The 21,214-nt window shown below is 42.9% G+C and overlaps 1 protein-coding gene across 3 annotated transcripts in view; it reads right to left on the bottom strand.

The window, feature by feature from the left end:
• Positions 1–21,214, bottom strand: part of CAPS2 (calcyphosine 2) — an 87,932-nt gene that overhangs the window by 33,115 nt on the left and 33,603 nt on the right. For 2 of the 3 annotated variants that reach the window (XM_041755323.1, XM_041755322.1), the window contains 4 exons: positions 8,152–8,251; positions 4,296–4,345; positions 3,017–3,062; positions 1,189–1,362 (listed from right to left, as the gene is read on the bottom strand). In XM_041755323.1, the coding sequence (XP_041611257.1) occupies positions 1,189–1,362; positions 3,017–3,062; positions 4,296–4,345; positions 8,152–8,232 (351 nt within the window). In that variant the 5' untranslated portion in view covers positions 8,233–8,251. Of the gene's footprint in view, positions 1–1,188; positions 1,363–3,016; positions 3,063–4,295; positions 4,346–8,151; positions 8,252–21,214 lie in introns of those variants that run through there. The other variant, XM_041755324.1, reaches the window with a different exon arrangement.

Genomic DNA, 21,214 nt, shown 5'->3' with positions numbered 1-21,214 from the left:
TTATACTAAATGGAAGGAAAACTCAACAAAGGAAGTTTGCCATTAAACAAGCAGAGAGGAACTTTTACTGTTTGATTTTCTGTTGACTGATATATCAGTTTGACTAGTTCATGGTTATGACCATAAGTTATTGTCCTAGATCTTAAATATGTTTAACTTCAGCTTTTTAATCAATAAAAAAGAATCAATTTACATGTTATGTTGTTCCCTGCTTTACTGAGGAGCTTACGTTTCTGATATCAGGAAGCAATTCTATTTCCAGAGATTACTATTCCAGTGTTAATTAATGTAATTGTAATAGGATTTACTAATAGCCCATTTAGATAGCAGTGTTGATTTTCATAACAGTATACACCTAAAAAAACATCAAAAAAGTTGCTTAAATCCATTAAGTACAAAATTATTATGTACAGAAACCAAGACTTTTTGTAAGACTACCTACCAAAAACATATGAAATAATAATTATATGCATTTATATGTAGATTTTAAAAATCAAAGCAAAACAGAATTTTTCCCAAAAGAAAACTCTGTTCATATCTTACAAGTATTTACCAACCATATGGGAAGCTTCACAAGCAGTATTTGTTCCTCCCTTAACTGAAAATAAACAAATGCCTTCATTTGAATGAACATATGTTCAAGGAAATCAGTTTTACTTTAAAAGAAATTTTAGGGGCGCCTTGGTGACTCAGTTAGTTAAGCCTCCAGCTCTTCTTGATTTCTGCCCGGGTCATGATCTTGGGGTCATGAGACCAAGCCTCCCAATGGGTCCTTGCAGGGAGCCTACTCCTCCCTCTGCCTGGGTCTCTGCCTCTCTCTGTGTCTCTCATGAATAAATAAATAAAATATTTAAGGGGAAAAAAACCCAGCTTTATAATACAGTCTTGTTTCCAATCCCAAGGCAAATGAAAATCTTTTAACACAGAAAAGATGACTAGGTCATATGACTAGAGTTTTCACATTTGAAAATGACAGTAATAAACTTTTAGAGCTATTAAGAGTAAACTAGTTAATGCAAATACTTAAAATAGTCCCTAGCACACAGAACTAAGTGCTAGCTATACATGTACTATGACTAACAGTAAGAAATATCAAACAAAAGGATTTCTATAATACATGCAGTTTTTTTTTAATTTTTATCAGAAAAAAAAAATTTCATCAGAACTTCATAAAGTCTCATATGTTACCTTGTCATCTATCTTGTTTCTTGGAGACTGTTGCATAATCTTTGATTTAGTCTTTTCTGCATTTCTCTGGCTATACTGTTTATACCCCTCTTTCATTTCGGTTTCATATTGCTGATATTTTAGTTTATATTTGCTTGTTGGTGCTGGCAAGTTTTCAGGTGTTATGTCTTGCTCCTGGATATAAAAATTAAAAAATTAAAAGTATGTCATCTACCAGAAAAAAAATGATTATTAATTTTCCAAATTAATGTTAACAGGTTTACCATTGATCTTAACATTTATGCCTAAGAAACGGATCGTTATGATCTGTGTGCCAACCAGAGGTGACATCTGGAACGTTTAGCTGGTGTGACATTGCTGAACCGCCAAGCAGATGGAGCTGCTAGGATCTGAAACACCTGAAACACCAGGAAGCCTGTACCTGGTCTCCCTGCAGAAGAACAGTGCTGGTGCCAAAAAAATTTGAGAAGACAAAAGTTAACTTTTCTTTCTTCTCAGGTGCTTTAGATCGGCCTTTTATTCCTGCCCCAGCAAAACTCTACTGACAAGCACTACTTTCTGAGTTGTTACAGCAATCAGAGGTCACTAAGGCGGCTGCCTGCCTCTGCTGTGACCCAGGCCTCTGCCGAATGAACAGGGCTGAGAGGCAACAGCCAGTGAACAGAGAAATCTGGAAGGAGCGCTAAGCAAACACAATGGCGTATACGTTGGCCCAAGAGGGACAGCCAGCCTAAAAGGAGGATAAAGCCTGCAAGGCCCTAGGAAAGTGTTGGTAACATCCACGTCTAACCTAAAGAAGGAGAAAACAGAAGTTTCAGGGTGAAAACTGGAGCTGACACACAACAGGGCACCAGTGTGCAGCCGTCCAGAGACGGAGGAGAATACGAACAGCACCAGCCAAGGGCACCGGGCTCAGTCTGCTAAGTCCCTCGGGTTGTTTTTGTTTTTAAGATGTTATTTACTTATTCATGAGACACAGAGAGAGGCAGAGACACAGGCAGAGGGAGGAGCAGGCTCCCTGCAGGGACCCGACGGGGACTCGATCCCAGGACTGGCCCAAGGCAGATGCTCAACCACTGAGCCCCCAGAGGCCCCCACACTGTCTCTTAAAAAAAAGAATAGAACCAGTGACAGAAGAAACAATAACAAAGACAGAAAAGCAAGCCCTCCTCAGAGTGCTAGTCAGAACTTTTGTTCCTAACACAAAATAAGACACTAAATACTGTTTGAAGTATAAATAAGTCCCAAGGAAATAGCTTGAAATAAGTATAGTAATAAGTATGAGCATCCGAGTAGCCCAAAGTAGGAGTTAATTTCTAAGAGATAAACCACATTGTGAAACTAGCAGGATCTGACCTAACACTCTACCGTATTTTTTAAATTCCTGGATTCCCTCTTAGGGTACACCAGTACTTTTCCAATTTTATAAGACATGTTTAAAATACTATTCCTATGTGAAAAACGGAAAACAAAGTAAAACTATTTCACCGACATGATCATTTGGGATGTTAATATAGAAACTACTAACCTGGACAAAACATAAGACAGAATATAATGAAATTTCTGGACTAAATATAGCATAATCTAATTCTGAAAGTTGATAATAAGAAATAAATACTAACTGGTTCATTTTCATTAAGCTGAGTATGTGATATTTGAAATGGTGTGATGCAACTAAGAGCAGAAGATGAATTTGGTGGGTTAAAATGAATATGCACAGCACTAAGTGGGATGTGTGAAAAATCATCCTAAAATAAAAATACTATTATACAGTATATATGATATTGTGTTCAAATGTTTATTATAGCAAATACCAAGTAAAAATTACCTCCTCATCAGAGTCAATGAGGCTTTGCAAATCAAGTGGTGGAACCCTGAAAGAAATAATTTATACATCCCGTAAGTTTTTTAAATGAGGCTTTAACAGTTGCAAATTATATATGCTACATCTTATTTTTAAAAAAAGGTATGCTAAAGTCAATGGTGCCTATACCTACCAGCGGTGAAAGGCTTTTGTTAAATGTTCAGTAGTTTTTGAGCTGGTTTTTTTGTTTTGTTTTGTTTTGTTTTAAAGATTTTATTTATTTATTCATGAGAGACAGAGAAAGAGGCCAAGACACAGGCAGAGGGAGAAGCAGGCTCCATGCAGGGAGCCCAACGTGGGACTAGATCCCGGGACCCCAAGGGTCACACCCTGAGCTGAAGGCAGATGCTCAATCGCTGAGCCACCTGGGGATCCCCTCGATTCTTTATCTAGATGAGCATACAGTTATCTGTTATGTAGAGCCACATGAAATTGCTGATACTTGCCCATTTTTCATCTATAAAAATGTCAACTTCATATGGTTTAGACTAAAAATTATTAGGCTTTTAAATTCTATTTTCTAATAAACTGTATCTAAAATACTTGAAAGAATATAAAAATCCTATATTTCCAAATTTTGGAAAGATGTAAGATAAAACATAAGTTAATATAGTCTAATCCAAAAATAAGATAATTTAAATAAGATTGATAAAATTGTCATATTCCTCATGATAAGATTAAAGCCACAGATACTTCCTATTAAATTCATTTTGACTATCCCAGTTATAAAATTCAAAATTGTATAATTTCTTTAATAAATTCATTTATCCGAATTTTCTAAATAAAACAATAGTTAAACTTTTTCAGGAAAATGTAAGAATATTAAAGAAAATGTAAAAACAGGAGAAGTATAAGGGCACCTGTGGCTCAGTCAGTTAAGCTTCTACCTTCAGCTCAAGTCCTGATCCTGGGGTCCTGGGATCGAGTCCTGCATCACTCTCTGCACAGAGCCTGCCTGCTTCTCCCTCTCCCTCTGCCTGCCACTCTGCCTACTTGTGCTCTCACTCTCTTTCTCTGTCAAATAAATAAAGTCTTAAAAAAAAAAAAAAACAAGAGAAGTATTTCCCTCAGTATCCTACTTAATTTTGGCATAGCAATTTTCAGGCCATTCACATGGATACCAATTTTTCTGTGGTTCACAATCATAGCTACATATAAAATTCCGTTCTCTTTTTTTTTACTTGTTAATATATTATAAATATTTGCCCATTAAATATCTCAAGTGTGAAGAAATGTGACTTACACTGGTAGGCGAGGATTCTGGATTGCCCATGATTTGGAAGTCTGTCCTTGCTTTAATTAAAAAAAGAAAAAAAATCAGTGTGTATATGCCCCTTCTGTATACTTTAAAAGATAAGCAATAAGTCAATGCAATAAAGCTGATTATAGTTTTCTCAGTAAACTTCATAGAAGAAATACTTATTAAGCCTAAGCCTCTTCCTACCGTGCTTGAGACACAGAGATAGGATGATAAGCAACAAAAATAATCCTTACCCTCATGGTGCTCTGTCTGCTGGGGATGACATTCACTCAACAAACCATAATGTGAAATAACACGGGCTATGACAGAGCAGCTACATAGAGCATTTTACTCAAGTCTTGGAAATTGAGGAAGCTTTTTCGAAAACAAAAAGAACAGTGACATTTAAACGGAACTCTGAAGGATGAGTAGTAGCCAGATAAAGATAGAAGGGAGAAAACTGCTTTAGCCAGGAGAAACAACACTCATCCTGTACCAGCCCTAGAAGGGGCTGCACTCCAGGGGGGACAGGGTAGTGGGGCCAGAGCCGTCGCAAAACAACACAAGTCGAAGACCTCGTCCTAAAGGAAAGGGGAAAACTGCAGGATTTGTGCAAAGAAGTGATAAGTATATACTTTTACATACATTTGTAGATGTTCAAGCTTATTTCCAAAAAACTGTCCAAAAGAGATGAAAATACAGTGAGCCACCATGGAATAAGAAACATATGAATCATAGAGAAAATTCAAGGTAATGAAGGGAGGAAACAACGCATCCATCAACTCTTCTGGCTAACTTCTAAAACGTTATTTAACTGGTCATTTTTGTGATACCGATAGCAAGTATAGAAATTACATTCAAGACTGAGCTTCATCACTCTAATTGACCATGAGAGAGAAAACAAATTCAATTCAGTATAAGCTTTAATATGGCATTGTTTTCAATACAATCCTAATAAAAAGTTAAAATGTAGAAATGTAAAATCAAAATGATCAATTAATTGGAATATATATAATAATAAATATAATACATATGATAACATAATACATATACATAATCTATTTATACTAAGTTGGCCCTTGAGCAATGCTGGAGCTAAGGGTACCAACTACCTCCCCCCATATGGTCAAAAATCCACGTGTAACTTTTGACTCGGCAAAAATTTAACTCCTACTGGCCTACTGTTGACTGGTAACATAAAGTCAATTGTCCTTCTCACCTTTTATTTTAAGCTACTTCTATGTCACCCCTTAAAATCATGTTTATGTCTATATAATAGCCCATCTAAAGGTCGAGCCATAATTTATGTATTTTTCGATTGCTACATATTTTTTCATTATTTCAAAAAAACATACTTCAAAAAATACCTTTCTTTTCAAGTAGCTTTGTTCTATGCTTTAGAATATTTCCTTAGAACAGATTCCAGGAATGGTATTATTTGCATGAAATCATTTGAAAAATTTTATAGCTAAATCTTGTTTCCAAAAATGCAGTACCACTTTCGTTTATTTTTTATTTGTTTTCGAGTTTGATTCTACAGTATTTTTTTTTTTTTTTTTTTTTTATGATAGTCATACAGAGAGAAAGAGAGAGGCAGAGACACAGGCGGAGGGAGAAGCAGGCTCCATGCACCGGAAGCCTGATGTGGGATTCGATCCCGGGTCTCCAGGATCGCGCCCTGGGCCAAAGGCAGGCGCCAAACCGCTGCGCCACCCAGGGATCCCCGATTCTACAGTATTTTAATTTAGACTAGGCATTTTCTAAAGAACATAATATTAACATTACAGTCAAATGCCCCTGCATTCCAGAAACTCAACTCCTAAAAGTTTTGCAAAGAGGTGGAACAATTCCATACCTCCCCCTGGGCTCCTTAATCCCCATCACCTGTTTCAGCCAACTCCCCACCCACTTCCCCTGTGGTACCAGTTTATAACGCACTAACTCTACATCAGAGTATTTCAATATTACATTTTTCTGCTAATTTAACAGAGGCATAAAAGTGTATCACACTGTTCATTTTCATTCTCTTGATTATCAGTGGGGCTGAACAAGTTTTTATATTCTTATCTGCTACACATATTTATCAGTTGTTGGTGCTTATAATGATTTGAAACATCAAGGACCATTTTTTAAAAAAAGATTATGTGTCATTTCTCATTTTTAATTCTAGCTTTTAGATACCCCCAAAACGGTAGTGGTAACTACAACATTTAAACTAGGCTGATAATCTTGAAGAGACAATAACCTGGATATCTAGGATCGCATTTTCCTTCAGGAACAAGAGTTCTTTTTTTTTTTTTGATAGATTTTATTTATTTATTTGCAAGACAGTGAAAGTTAGAGCAATCACAGAGGGAGAAGGAGAAGCAGACTTCCCGCTGAGCAGGGAGCCCAGTGTGGGGCTCACTGCCAGGACTGAGATCATGACCTGAGCCAGAGGCAGATACTTATCCACTGAGCCACCTAGGCACCCAGGAACAAGGGTTCTAAGATAATATAAACTTGTTCCCTCACCCACCACTAGCTGGACCTTCCTCTTTTTTTTTTTTTTTTTTCTAGCTGGACCTTCCTAATAAAAAGATCAAAGGAGGGTATTATATGGGGAGAAAAAGTTTAGTAACAGAAAGCCTTTTTTTAAGAACTTAAATCATGCGCTGTCTTAACAACTAGGAAAAAAGCTGAAGCCTCCACAATATGATAATCAAACAATCAGTGGGTAAGGCTGAAATACTTGATATTTTGTACTTGGCATTTGACAAGAAGGGCTGCTTTATTCAAATTATCAAATAATTCAGATTTAACTCATAATATTATGAACCATAGGAACCCCAAAGCACTGACTCATTCCTAGAAGGGAGACAGCAGAACACAGGGTAATGAGCACAGATGGTGAGGTTAGAACTGGAGTTCAAAATCTGGGCAAGTAACTTCATCTCCAGGAGCCTCAGTTCTTCCATTTCTAAAAGCAGGTTAATAATAATAATACCTACCTCAAAGGTTTGTTTTAAGAAATAAGTGACATAAGTTGATGAAACATTTATCGCGGTCTCTGCCAAGCGGTAGGCATTCAATGTTTAGAATAATAACAGCAGGAAATATACATCACTTTTATGTTTCTCTAAACTAAAATGTATATACACTCAATTCTATGGTGGAAACAAGGACAAAGCAGCTGTAAACTTGTGCTTAATCAATGATACGTACGCACAATGGTGATATTATGAAGGTTATGAAGAATGAAAGGCCTAACAATAAAAGCTCAGATTCATTTTTTTTTCAGATTCATTTCTTACGTAGCTAACACAAAATGTACACTGATAGTCTCTTATTTTTTCTACTATCCCTCTTTCTTACATTTTCTGCAGATATACACAGAAAATTTTTTAAATAAGAATATGAAAGCAATAATAATAAACTTGATTTTTAAAAATGAAACTTATGGGACGCCCGGGTGGCTCAGCAGTTGAGCGTCTGCCTTCGGCCCAAGGCGTGACCCCGGGGTCCTGGGATTGAGTCCTGCATCGGGTTCCCTGCATGGAGCCTGCTTCTCCCTCTGCCTGTGTCTCTGCCTCTCTCTCTGTGTCTCTCATGAATAAATAAAGTCTGTAAAAAACAAAATAATAATAATAATAATAATAATAATAATAATAAAATAAAAATGAAACTAATTCAAGCAATGACCCACTTTCAAACTTTCAAATAATGATTATCTTCAATTCTGGCCACTTAACTCTTCAAATCTAGGAAATATAGATCCTAAATACTTGTGCATATAAGTTGTCATAAAAACATGAAGAAAGGAGTCAGAAAATTATTTAATGAATCATCCTACAAGAAGAAAATGAAATAGCACACATACTTGCAGCAGCTTCTTTCTTCCAGAGAATGGCTGAGCTTGACTGGTAGGAGAAGCAGCAATCCCTTTAACCTCTAAATCCATGTAAGTTCACGTATTTATCCTGCAGTATATTTTGAAAAGGGTAAAAATCATAAAAATGGTAACTTTCACTCTAATTTTAAACAAGTCATACAAACTACGTAACACTACTTCATGGAAAGAAATCATATGGTTAATTATTCTTGCTCCTTTCAACCAAAATCAACTTTTTGTGGGCCAATTACATTATGTGGGGCAATACCTACAGGGCAAACACTAATCTGAACCATGTTCTTCCAAAGATGTCTATGTCCTAATAACTGGACCCTGGGGATAGGCTTACCTTGGTCGTGTAATGACCAAGAGGACTTTTCAGATGTGACTCGGTAAAGGATTTGAGGTGTGCAAACTATATTGGATTATCTGGAGGGCCCCATGTCATCACCAGGGTCCTGATAAAAGGGAGGCAACATGATCAGGGTAAGAAAGAGATGTTAAGACCGAAGGCACGGGTCAGAGGGAGTTAGGATACTATACAGTGGGCTTTGAAAACGGGGGTGGGGGGGGGGTGGAGAATGAGCAGTCTCTGCAAGTTAGAGGAGGCAAGGAATGAATTTTCCCCTGGAGCCTCCAGAGGAACCAGTCCTGCTGACAGCTTGAGGTTAGCCCTGTAGGACTCATCTGGTGCTTCTGACCTCAAAATGTAAAATAATGAATTTAAGTTGTTACAGACCACTAAGTTCGTGGTAATTTTTTACAGCAGCAATAGGAAATGAATGCTTGTACTTCTCTACCACAAAGTGTTGTACATTTATATTTTCTTTACTCTTTTTCCTAAACCTTTATGAGTTTTGATTTTGCTAGAGTAAGCTAATAAAAAAATGTGTTATGCTAACAGTATTCTTTGATACAAAGAATAAAATACAGTGGGTAGTCCAACCGGCAATTATGAGGCGACAGGTAAAAGTGCATGTAAGAGAATGCTGAGAATGATCAACTTGCAAAAGTGTACAAAACAGAAATCAGATGAATATCTCAGTCATGCAAATTTTGAATATTTTATTTTACACTTTAACTTTATATTACTGAGGATATGTTGTTTAATGATTCATATTTCTGTTATTAGACTTGGATTTATTTTAGTAGTGATTTTTTTTTTTTTTTTTTACTTTTTAAGGAAAGAGCATGGCATATCTGAAAGATATGCCAGCTCTTTGGTAATTTATCTGTATGGCTCCCCTTACCCCATTTCCATAGCCCCCTCCCCTAAAACTCCATGCCCCAAGCTTAGATTTCTATTCTAAGAGTAATGTCAGGAAGCCTTAGCAACCAAAAGTAGACATATCCTGAAAACATCACAAATCATCAGATTCAAAAATAATTTGACTTTTTTCTGAGTTATCCTTCACAAAGAAGCAACTTTTAAAGTTGTTACTTCCTTTTTTTAAGATTTCATTTATTTATTCATGAGAGACACACACAGAGAGAGAGAGAGAGAGGCAGAGACACAGGCAGAGGGAGAAGCCGGCTTCACGCAGGGAGCCCAATGGGGACTCGATCCTGGGTCCCCAGGATCACGCCCTGGGCCGAAGGCGGCCCTAAACCACTGAACCACCCGGCTGCCCTATTACTCGCTTTTAATCACATCATAAAAGCTGCTGTATTTGCCATGTCGGATGGCCGCCAACAAACTGAGGAATCAGCAAGTGATTTTCTTCACACACCAGCCACACGGTTCTTTATACCTTAGAAACCATCGTACACATTTCAAACCATGTTAAGTCACTGTAAATCCCCATCATTCATTTGCAAACAACAAAATTCAACAAAACGTAAATCCCCTTTCCAGGACCTCCTAGTCCCTGTACTTCTGCAAGCTTGACAATCGTACCTCTCCACTTGTAATTACTCTTTTCGTGCCCCTAACAAATGGCAAGGCCATGAGGGCTGGTATCTCTTTTCCTTAATATAGCAGATACTTCAGAAATGGCTTTTAGTCCATAAAGAAAGTAATGCACAGTCAAGTTCCTGTAAACTTCATGAACATATTCTTTGTTTCCTTTCTCTGAACCTAAATATGACAGGATCCCAATGCCGCATATAAATTCTGTCTTCAAACAACAGCGCAGGCATTCGAAGCATAAGGGGTGGCTACTATTCCTCACACTACTGCAAGCCTCCTAAAGGCAATGAGTGTGGCTTTGCTCACCTTGTATCTCAGCTCCTAGCAGAGAGCCTAGAAAACAGTTAGAACTTAATAAACATTTGTTAAATAAGTGAATTCAGTCAATTCAGATATGAGCTATTTCAGAACTATGCAGCGTGCAAGTGGGCTTACTCGGATAGAACCAGAGTCTTCACAGGGCAACCATCGCCCGTGGAACACTCCAGGATCTACAGAATCAGAACGGTCAGGCTACTGACGACGTGTGTACCCTTATGTCAAAGAATCTTAAAATCTGGACGGGCCTGCAGAGATTAAACAGCTCAACCTTCTGATTTTCAAACTGAGGAATCTGAGAAGCAAAACCAGGGCCATTTGCTCTGCCAAGTTATTTGCTAGTTATTACTGAGCATGGATTTATACCACTTTCAGACCTCTTTGTAATCCTACACCCTTGCTTGCACGGGTCAGAAGAAAGAGAAGGAGCTGCAGAGACTCAAGGGCACCAGAAACCTAAACTTGGTGGCAAAAGAATCAGAATTTCCAATGAATAGCATGGGAAGGGACCTTTGGAAAGCATATGGAAGTCTGTCCCTGTCCTATAGCACAGGAGGTGCAGCTGGGGATGAGGGGTGGTGGCCGCAGAGAAACGCTTGGGAATGGCTGTCTGCACTCAAACTGGATGGAGACTACATCTCGCCTGAGCTGAACAGCGCCGGCTAACACACTCAGATCCTAGGTACTACCTTCCCTGCTACCAGAGAACTGAACTCACCTCCCCCTTCCCTCATTTTTTAAAGATGATTATTTCCAATCTCAATTATCACCACTGCTCTCTTGGTGAGGGATATCAGTGGCTATGATTTGCTTACACTAAATCAGAACATAAGCGAGAGAGAAGAATAAATTGATCAATTCCATTCCATAATCAAGCAAAGAGGAAAAAGATTATTTAACCTCCATGCAGGTGAGGATCAAATTTATCTTGGGGCCCAGGTGGTAACAGACCCAGGTATTTGTTTTGTTTTAAGATTTTATTTATTTACTCATGAGACACAGAGAAAGAGGCAGAGCCGCGGGCACAGGGGGAAGCAGGCTCCCGCGGGGACCCGATGGGGACGCGGTCCAGGACCCCGGGGTCACGCCCTGGGCCGCCGGCAGGTGCTCCACCGCTGGGGCCCCCGCGTCCGCAGACCCAAGTATTTGAACGAACCGGGCGTCACTCCTACTTCATAGTGACCGTGTGTCCATCATCCTCCCGAAGCTGCTGCTTTCCGTGGACGGACCTGCGAAGGTCCAGGACCAGCACCCTGCCTTTCTCCGGAGCTTCGCGCTGGGGGGACGCCGCACCGCACCCAGCAAGCCGCTGGAGGCAGCTCCCCGGCGGGACGGACGGGAAGGGAGCCGCGGGCGCCCCCGAGCCCCGACTCCACTCCACGCACGGCGGGAAGGGCCTGGCCCTGGCTCCAGCAGGCCCAGGCCCGCGGCGGCAGGCTGCCTAGCAACAGGGCCTAGCAACAGGGCCTAACAAAAGGGCCCTAGCAACAGGGCCCAGAAACAGGGCCTAGCAACAGAGCCTAGCAACAGGACGTAGCAACAGAGCCCTAGCAACAGGACACTAGCAACAGGACCCTAGCAACAGGACCAAGCAACAGAGCCTAGCAACAGTGCCTAGCAACAGGGCCTAGCAACAGAGCCTAGCAACAGGGCCCTAGCAACAGGACCCTAGCAACAGGGCCTAGCAACAGGGCCCTAGCAACAAGGCACTCGCAGCGCCTCCCCGGCCGTGCCCGTCCCAGGGGACGCAAGATCCTCCTCCCAAAGCTCCGGCCCCTCCAGGCTTCCTCCCGCCGCAGGCGCGCGGGCCGACACCCCAAGCCCGCCTTGGCCCGGCCCGGCCCGCCCTGACCACGCCCCCGGCCACGCCCCCGGCCACACCACGCCCCTACCCGAACCGCCCTCCTCTGGCCACGCCCCAGCCACGCCTCCGTCGCTGACCCCGCCCCCTCTGGCCACCCTGACCACGCTCCGCCCCACCCCCCCGGGCCACGCTGACCCCGTCCCCTCTGGCGACCCCGCCCACGCCCCGCCGGCCACCCTGAGCCCGCCCCCCGCCGACCCCGCCCCCAGGCCCCGCCGCCCCGCCCCCCCCCCCGTCCGCCCTGTCCGCGGGGTCCTCACCTGAGGGCTGCGCTGCGTCCCCGCGGCGGGGCGGGGCGGGGCGTCCTCCGGGCCCAGCCCTGGGGCAGCTCTACTCCTGGCAGGGATCTGGACGCGGACTCCACCACACCCCCCCCCCCCCCCCCCCCCCCCCCCCCCCCCCCCGGCCGGGGGCTCCTGCTGGTAGACAGTGCCAAAGCCCGGCCCGGATCCGCGCGGCTCTCGTAGAATAGTGCGGTGAGTGCTTTCCGTTGAGCGTAGATTTTTTTTTTTTTTAAGATTTTATGTATTCCTTTTACAGAGAGAGGAGCGCGCGTGCGCCCGAGCGGTGGGACGGGCAGGAGGTGAGGGTAGAACGGGCTCCCCCAGCAGGGAGCGGGCTGGGCCCTGGCCAGATGCCTAGGTCGACCAGATGCCCAACCGGCTGAGCCACCCGGCGCCCCTTAGCATCCTACACGCGCCTCCACCGAGAGCTCAGATCCTAAGAGGAAACAATTAGGCTGTGAGGTCCACTGGCGGGACCCTTGCAATTGTTGGAAAAGACGAGACTGCCTCGCCGCCTTCCAGAGCGGTACCCAGAGGCAGGTACCCAGGTACATGCATGTGTAGGGAGAAAACACTAACACGGGGAAGGGGACAAAGCCCAGGAACCAGGAGTGTCCGTCTCACAATGTCCCGGTGGCCAACTCTTCGGTGAAAGGAAAGGTCGGGGTTGAGCTATTTCAGAGGCTCCGCTCCCCTGTACTGTGCCTGTAGCCTTCCTGCTTTACACAGCCGGTGTCGGATGCTCAAGTAGAACTAAGATCTGAAATCTAATCCAGGTCTTAACCACGAAATCAAGTGTCTTTTCAAAGTTAGCCCCCCTCAGAATAGATGTATCTGACTTTGCAGGTTGGAGTCACTTTCAGAGTAAAATACAAATATATTTGCAATGGGTATATGGTAATGACTCCTGCTTCTTCCCTATAAAAATTCATCTATGCATTCCCCTCCCCCCTACACACAGGAGGAAAGACAAATATAAACTAGAAAAAACAATATATATGTAAGTATATAAACAAATAAGTGTTATATAAAGTATAAAAACCTAGCATTCCCTTTTTTTTTTTAATTAACTTTTATTGGTGTTCAATTTACCAACATACAGAAAAACACCCAGTGCTCATCCCGTCAAGTGTCCACCTCAGTGCCCGTCACCCATTCCCCTCCAACACCCATCCTCCTCCCCTTCCACCACCCCTAGTTCGTTTCCCCGAGTTAGGAGTCTTTATGTTCTGTCTCCCTTCCTGATATTTCCCAACATTTCTTTTCCCTTCCTTTATATTCCCTTTCACTATCATTCATATTCCCCAAATGAATGAGAACATACACTGTTTGTCCTTCTCCGATTGACTTATTTCACTCAGCATAATACCCTCCAGTTCCATCCACGTTGAAGCAAATGGTGGGTATTTGTCGTTTCTAATTGCTGAGTAATATTCCATTGTATACATAAACCACATCTTCTTTATCCATTCATCTTTCGATGGACACCGAGGCTCCTTCCACAGTTTGGCTATTGTGGCCATTGCTGATAGAAACATCGGGGTGCAGGTGTCCCGACGTTTCATTGCATCTGAATCTTTGGGGTAAATCCCCAACAGTGCAATTGCTGGGTCGTAGGGCAGGTCTATTTTTAACTCTTTGAGGAACCTCCACACAGTTTTCCAGAGTGGCTGCACCAGTTCACATTCCCACCAACAGTGTAAGAGGGTTCCCTTTTCTCCGCATCCTCTCCAACATTTGTTGTTTCCTGCCTTCTTAATTTTCCCCATTCTCACTGGTGTGAGGTGGTATCTCATTGTGGTTTTGATTTGTATTTCCCTGATGGCAAGTGATGCAGAGCATTTTCTCATGTGCTTGTTGGCCATGTCCATGTCTTCCTCTGTGAGATTTCTCTTCATGTCTTTTGCCCATTTCATGATTGGATTGTTTGTTTCTTTGGTGTTGAGTTTAAGAAGTTCTTTATAGATTTTGGAAACTAGCCCTTTATCTGATATGTCATTTGCAAATATCTTCTCCCATTCTGTAGGTTGTCTTTTAGTTTTGTTGACTGTATCCTTTGCTGTGCAAAAGCTTCTTATCTTGATGAAGTCCCAATAGTTCATTTTTGCTTTTGTTTCTTTTGCCTTTGTGGATGTATCTTGCAAGAAGTTACTGTGGCTGAGTTCAAAAAGGGTGTTGCCTGTGTTCTCCTCTAGGATTTTGATGGAATCTTGTCTCACATTTAGATCTCTCATCCATTTTGAGTTTATCTTTGTGTATGGTGAAAGAGAGTGGTCCAGTTTCATTCTTCTGCATGTGGATGTCCAATTTTCCCAACACCATTTATTAAAGAGACTGTCTTTCTTCCAATGGATAGTCTTTCCTCCTTTATCGAATATTAGATGACCGTACATTTCAGGGTCCACTTCTGGGTTCTCTATTCTGTTCCATTGATCTATGTGTCTGTTTTTGTGCCAGTACCACACTGTCTTGATGACCACAGCTTTGTAGTACAACCTGAAATCTGGCATTGTGATGCCCCCAGCTATGGTTTTCTTTTTTAAAATTCCCCTGGCTATTCGGGGTCTTTTCTGATTCCACACAAATCTTAAAATAATTTGTTCTAACTCTCTGAAGAAAGTCCATGGTATTTTGATAGGGATTGCATTAAACGTATAAATTGCCCTGGGTAACATTGACATTTTTACAATATTAATTCTGCCAATCCATGAGCATGGAATATTTTTCCATCTCTTTGTGTCTTCCTCAATTTCTTTCAGAAGTGTTCTATAGTTTTTAGGGTATAGATCTTTTACCTCTTTGGTTAGGTTTATTCCTAGGTATCTTATGCTTTTGGGTGCAATTGTAAATGGGATTGACTCCTTAATTTCTCTTTCTTCAGTCTCATTGTTAGTGTATAGAAAGGCCATTGATTTCTGGGCATTGATTTTGTATCCTGCCACGCTACCAAATTGCTGTATGAGTTCTAGCAATCTTGGGGTGGAGGCTTTTGGGTTTTCTATGTAGAGTATCATGTCATCGGCGAAGAGGGAGAGTTTGACTTCTTCTTTGCCAATTTGAATGCCTTTAATGTCTTTTTGTTGTCTGATTGCTGAGGCGAGGACTTCCAGAACTATGTTGAACAGCAGTGGTGAGAGTGGACATCCCTGTCTTGTTCCTGATCTTAGGGGAAAGGCTCCCAGTGCTTCCCCATTGAGAATGATATTTGCTGTGGGCTTTTCGTAAATGGCTTTTAAGATGTCGAGGAAAGTTCCCTCTATCCCAACACTCTGAAGGGTTTTGATCAGGAATGGATGCTGTATTTTGTCAAATGCTTTCTCTGCATCTAATGAGAGTATCATATGGTTCTTGGTTTTTCTCTTGTTGATATGATGAATCACATTGATGGTTTTACGAGTGTTGAACCAGCCTTGTGTCCCAGGGATAAATCCTACTTGGTCATGGTGAATAATTTTCTTAATGTGTTGTTGGATCCTATTGGCTAGTATCTTGTTGAGAATTTTTGCATCCATGTTCATCAGGGATATTGGTCTGTAATTCTCCTTTTTGGTGGGGTCTTTGTCTGGTTTCGGAATTAAGGTGATGCTGGCCTCATAGAACGAATTTGGAAGTACTCCATCTCTTTCTATCTTTCCAAACAGCTTTAGTAGAATAGGTATGATTTCTTCTTTAAACGTTTGATAGAATTCCCCTGGGAAGCCATCTGGCCCTGGACTCTTGTGTCTTGGGAGGTTTTTGATGACTGCTTCAATTTCCTCCCTGGTTATTGGCCTGTTCAGGTTTTCTATTTCTTCCTGCTCCAGTTTTGGTAGTTTGTGGCTTTCCAGGAATGCGTCCATTTCTTCTAGATTTCCTAATTTATTGGCGTACAGCTGTTCATAATATGTTTTTAAAATCGTTTGTATTTCCTTGGTGTTGGTAGTGATATCCCCTTTCTCATTCATGATTTTATTAATTTGAGTCTTCTCTCTCTTCTTTTTAATAAGGTTGGCTAATGGTTTATCTATCTTATTAATTCTTTCAAAGAACCAACTCCTGGTTCTGTTGATCTGTTCCACAGTTCTTTTGGTCTCGATATCATTGAGTTCTGCTCGAATTTTAATTAACTCTCTTCTTCTGCTGGGGGTGGGGTCTATTTTTTGCTTTTTCTCTAGTTCCTTTAGGTGTAAGGTGAGCTTTTGAATTTGAGATCTTTCCAGTTTTTGAATGGATGCTTGTATTGCGATGTATTTCCCCCTCAGGACTGCTTTTGCTGCATCCCAAAGATTTTGAACGGTTGTATCTTCATTCTCATTAGTTTCCATGAATCTTTTTAATTCTTCCTTAATTTCCTGGTTGACCTTTTCATCTTTTAGCAGGATGGTCCTTAACCTCCACGTGTTTGTGGTCCTTCGATACTTCTTGTTGTGATTAAGTTCTAATTTCAAGGCATTATGGTCTGAGAATACACAGGGGACTATCCCGATCTTTTGGTATCGGTTCAGACCCGATTTGTGACCCAGTATGTGGTCTATTCTGGAGAAAGTTCCATGTGCACTTGAGAAGAATGTGTATTCAGTTGAGTTTGGATGTAAAGTTCTGTAGATATCTGTGAAATCCATCTGGTCCAGTGTATCATTTAAAGCTCTCGTTTCTTTGGAGATGTTGTGCTTAGAAGACCTATCCAGGGTAGAAAGAGCTAGATTGAAGTCACCAAGTATAAGTGTATTATTATCAAGGTATTTCTTGAGTTTGGTTATTAATTGGTTTAAATATTTGGCAGCTCCCACATTCGGGGCATATATATTGAGGATTGTTAAGTCCTCTTGTTGGATAGACCCTTTGAGTATGAGATAGTGTCCCTCTTCATCTCTCACTATGTCTTCGGGGTAAATTTTAATTTATCTGATATAAGGATGGCAACCCCTGCTTTCTTTTGAGGACCATTTGAATGGTAAATGGTTCTCCAACCTTTTATTTTCAGGTTGTAGGTGTCCTTCTGTCTAAAATGAGTCTCTTGTAGACAGCAAATAGATGGGTCCTGCTTTTTTATCCAGTCTGAAACCCTGCGCCTTTTGATGGGGTCATTAAGCCCATTCACATTCAGAGTTACTATTGATAGATATGAGTTTAGTGTCATCATATCTATTCAGTCCTTGTTTTTGTGGATTGTTCCACTGAACTTCTTCTTAAAGGGGAATTTTAAGAGTCCCCCTTAAAATTTCTTGCAGAGCTGGTTTGGAGGTTACATATTCTTTCAGTTCCTGCCTGTCTTGGAAGCTCTTTATCTCTCCTTCCATTTTGAATGAAAGCCTTGATGGGTAAAGTATTCTTGGTTGCATGTTCTTTTCATTTAGGACCCTGAATATATCCTGCCAGCCCTTTCTGGCCTGCCAGGTCTCTGTGGAGAGGTCTGCTGTTACCCTAATATTCCTCCCCATAAAAGTCAGGGACTTTTTTTCTCTTGCTGCTTTAAGGATCTTCTCCTTATCTTTGGAATTTGCAAGCTTCACTATTAAATGTTGAGGTGTTGAACGGTTTTTGTTGATTTTAGGGGGGGATCTCTCTATTTCCTGGATCTGAATGCCTGTTTCCCTTCTCAGATTAGGAAAGTTTTCAGCTAGGATTTGTTCAAATACATATTCTGGCCCTCTGTCGCTTTCGGCGCCCTCAGGAACCCCAATTAAACGTAGGTTTTTCTTCCTCAGGCTATCATTTATTTCCCTTAATCTATCCCCATGGTCTTTTAATTGCCTGTCTCTTTTTTCCTCAGTTTCCCTCTTTGCCATCAACTTGTCTTCTATGTCACTCACTCGTTCTTCCACCTCGTCAAGCCTCGTCGTTAGGACTTCTAGCTTGGATTGCATCTCATTTAATTGATTTTTAATTTCTGCCTGATTGGATCTAAATTCTGCAGTCATGAAGTCTCTTGAGTCCTTTATGGTTTTTTCTAGAGCCACCAGTAGCTGTAAAATAGTGCTTCTGAATTGGCTTTCTGACATTGAATTGTAATCCATATTTTGTAACTCTGTGGGAGAGTGGGCTGTTTCTGATTCTTTTTTTTGAGGTGAGGTTTTCCTTCTAGTCATTTTGCTCAGTGCAGAGTAGCCAAAAACGAGTTGTATTGGGAAAAGGAGAAAAAGAGAGAGAAGGAAAGAAAAGAGAAAAAGAAAAAAGAGAAAGAAGAAAAAAAGGGGGAAAAAGAGAAGAAAAAGAGAAAGAAAAAGAAAGAAAGGAGAAAAAAAGGGTGGGGTGGGGTGGGGGAAGCAATCCGAAATCAAGAAGAAAGAAAGAAAAAAAAGCACAAAACAAAACAAAAACAAAACAAAAAAAACAAAAAACAAACAAACAAAAACAAACACGGGGGAGTATCTTCCGATTCTGTGTACTTTAAGTCCCTTGACTTCCCCTGGAACTGGTCCGTGTCGCTGGTCTTCTGGGGGAGGGGCCTGATGTGCTGATTCTCAGTGTGAGCACTTGGGGGAGCTGCTCTGCCCCTGCCTGGTGCAGGGCTCAGTGGGGGTTGTTCACCCCGTGAGGCCCCGGGAGGAAGCCACAGTGGCGGGGGCAGCTCTGGGACCCTGAAGTCAGCCCCCGCAGTAACTCCGGGGCTCTCCGTCTGCAGGGCCTGGGGGCTCCCGGGCGGGGCCGCTGATCTGCTCAGCTCGGGGCAGGAGCGTCCTCGCTGTCCTGGGCCCTCCCGGCCTCTGCCTGTCCCGGGGGAGGCCGGATCCTGGGCTGTGTCCCGGCGCCCTGTGCTCCGCGGCCTGCGCTGTTGGATTCGCGCTCCCGGCGGTGCAGCCCCCTCCGCGGAGCCGCCGCCCGAGCCCTCCGAGCTGTTCCCGGAGCCGCGCCGCCCCCTCCGCGGAGCTTCTTTCTCCGCCCGAGCCGCCGCCGCCGCCGAGCTGTTCCCGGAGCCCCGCAGCCCCCTCCGCGGAGCCGCCGCCCGAGCCCCTCCGAGCTGCTCCGGGTCCCGCCGAGCGCTGCAGCCCTTAGGGAGCTCGGCGCATCTCCCGGGGCGCAGTTCCTCTGTTACTGTCCCAGGGAGCCCGAGGGCGTCCCCGCCTTTCTGGGGATCCTGCTCCAATTCCCCGGGAGCCCCTTTCCGCAGGGAAGGTTGGTGCAGCTCCTGCTCCTCCGGGACGGGGCTCTCCTGTCCTGGGGACACTTGCCCCGGCCTCAGCCCGGCTCCTCGCGGGGCCCCTCCCCCTCGGAGGCCTTTTGTGTCTTTATTTCTTTTTCCCCGTCTTCCTACCTTGATAGAAGCGCGAACTCTTCTCACTGTAGCGTTCCAGCTGGTCTCTCTTTAAATCTCAGGCCGAATTCGTAGATTTTCAGGATGATTGGATGGTTTTCTAGGTAATTTGTTGAGGACAGGTGACTTGGAGACCCTACTCTGCCGCCATCTTGCCCCTCCCCCCCCCTTTTTTAAATATTTTATTTATTCATCAGAGACACAGGGAGACAGGCAGAGGGAGAAGCAGGCTCCACGCAGGAAGCCTGACGTGGGACTTCATCCCAGGACCCCCTGGATCACACCCTGAACCAAAGGCAGACACTCAACCGCTGAGCCACCCAGGCGTCCCTAACATTGCCTTTTAAATTGAGTCTAAAATACTTTTTGAGGCTCTGGTATGTATATGATGAATGAGATCGTTGCTAAAGAAGCTTACAATTGTATGCAACATTATTAGAAAGTTAAGGAGCGCTCATTGCCTCATCAATTCAGTCAGTAAGTAGTTACTGAGGACAGAAGTGTTCAGTAACTGCTCTGGGTGCAATAAAGCAAGTAAAACCAGTTTCAGACAGATTAAAATCTAAGGCGACAAATGTTAAATAAATAATGTCATCTCAGGTAGCAGTTAATGTGATGAAGAAAACCACAGCAGGATAGACAAGCACAGCATGGGTTGCAGGCCCAGTTCTGCAGACAAGGGAGTAGCCAGGGCCAAGGGCTGGGGATAGAGCACCCAGGCCGCGGCCTGTGCACCCTTGTCAGGCCGCGGCCTGTGCTGGAGCAAAGCGAACCAGTGGAGGATGCAGGGATTAGCTGGGTCAGATTGAATCACGCCCTGTGGGCCCAACTAGGATTTTGGATTTAATGGGTATGACATGAAGTTATCAGAGGGTTTTGAAAAGAGGGGAGGCTGTGATGCTGTGATTCATTGTAAAAAACATACTTGACCTTCCTGTTTTGGGGCACAGAGCTCCTAAAACCCTCAGAGCAAGGAACCTTTTGTTATTTTAATGAAGTGACTCTTGGAAAGCACCTAAGGACAGAGGCTGGCTGCCTGTGGAGCCAAGCCTGTGATTAGAGTTTCAGCCCCACCCTCAGGCCTCCTTAGGAGGTTGGAAGTTGGATTAGCTGTCCCTAGCTCTGGAGCTAGGACCCCAGAGGCTGGGGCTCCCAGGGAGTGCGTTTCCAGATGCAACATGGAAGTTCTGTCTGAGTTTTTTCAGACTCAAGACACCACATCAACTGTCACCCCTCAGCTGCCCCTACAGATTTTCAGCTTGCCAGCCCTCATAATTGTGGGAGCCACTTCCTTTAAGATCTGTGTGTAGGTACACATGTATATAAAAGGGAGAGGGGTGGAAGTAGGTGTCCATTAGTCCTGTTTCTTTGAGAAACTCTAATATGCAGAGAAAGGAAAAAAGAAAGTAATAAGATACAGGATTATGAGCTGATTTAATGAC

The sequence above is a fragment of the Vulpes lagopus genome, chromosome 5 (assembly GCF_018345385.1).
Source record: "Vulpes lagopus strain Blue_001 chromosome 5, ASM1834538v1, whole genome shotgun sequence".
In the NCBI taxonomy this organism is placed as follows: Eukaryota; Metazoa; Chordata; class Mammalia; order Carnivora; family Canidae; genus Vulpes; species Vulpes lagopus.
This window is presented reverse-complemented; position numbering and strand designations above follow the sequence as displayed.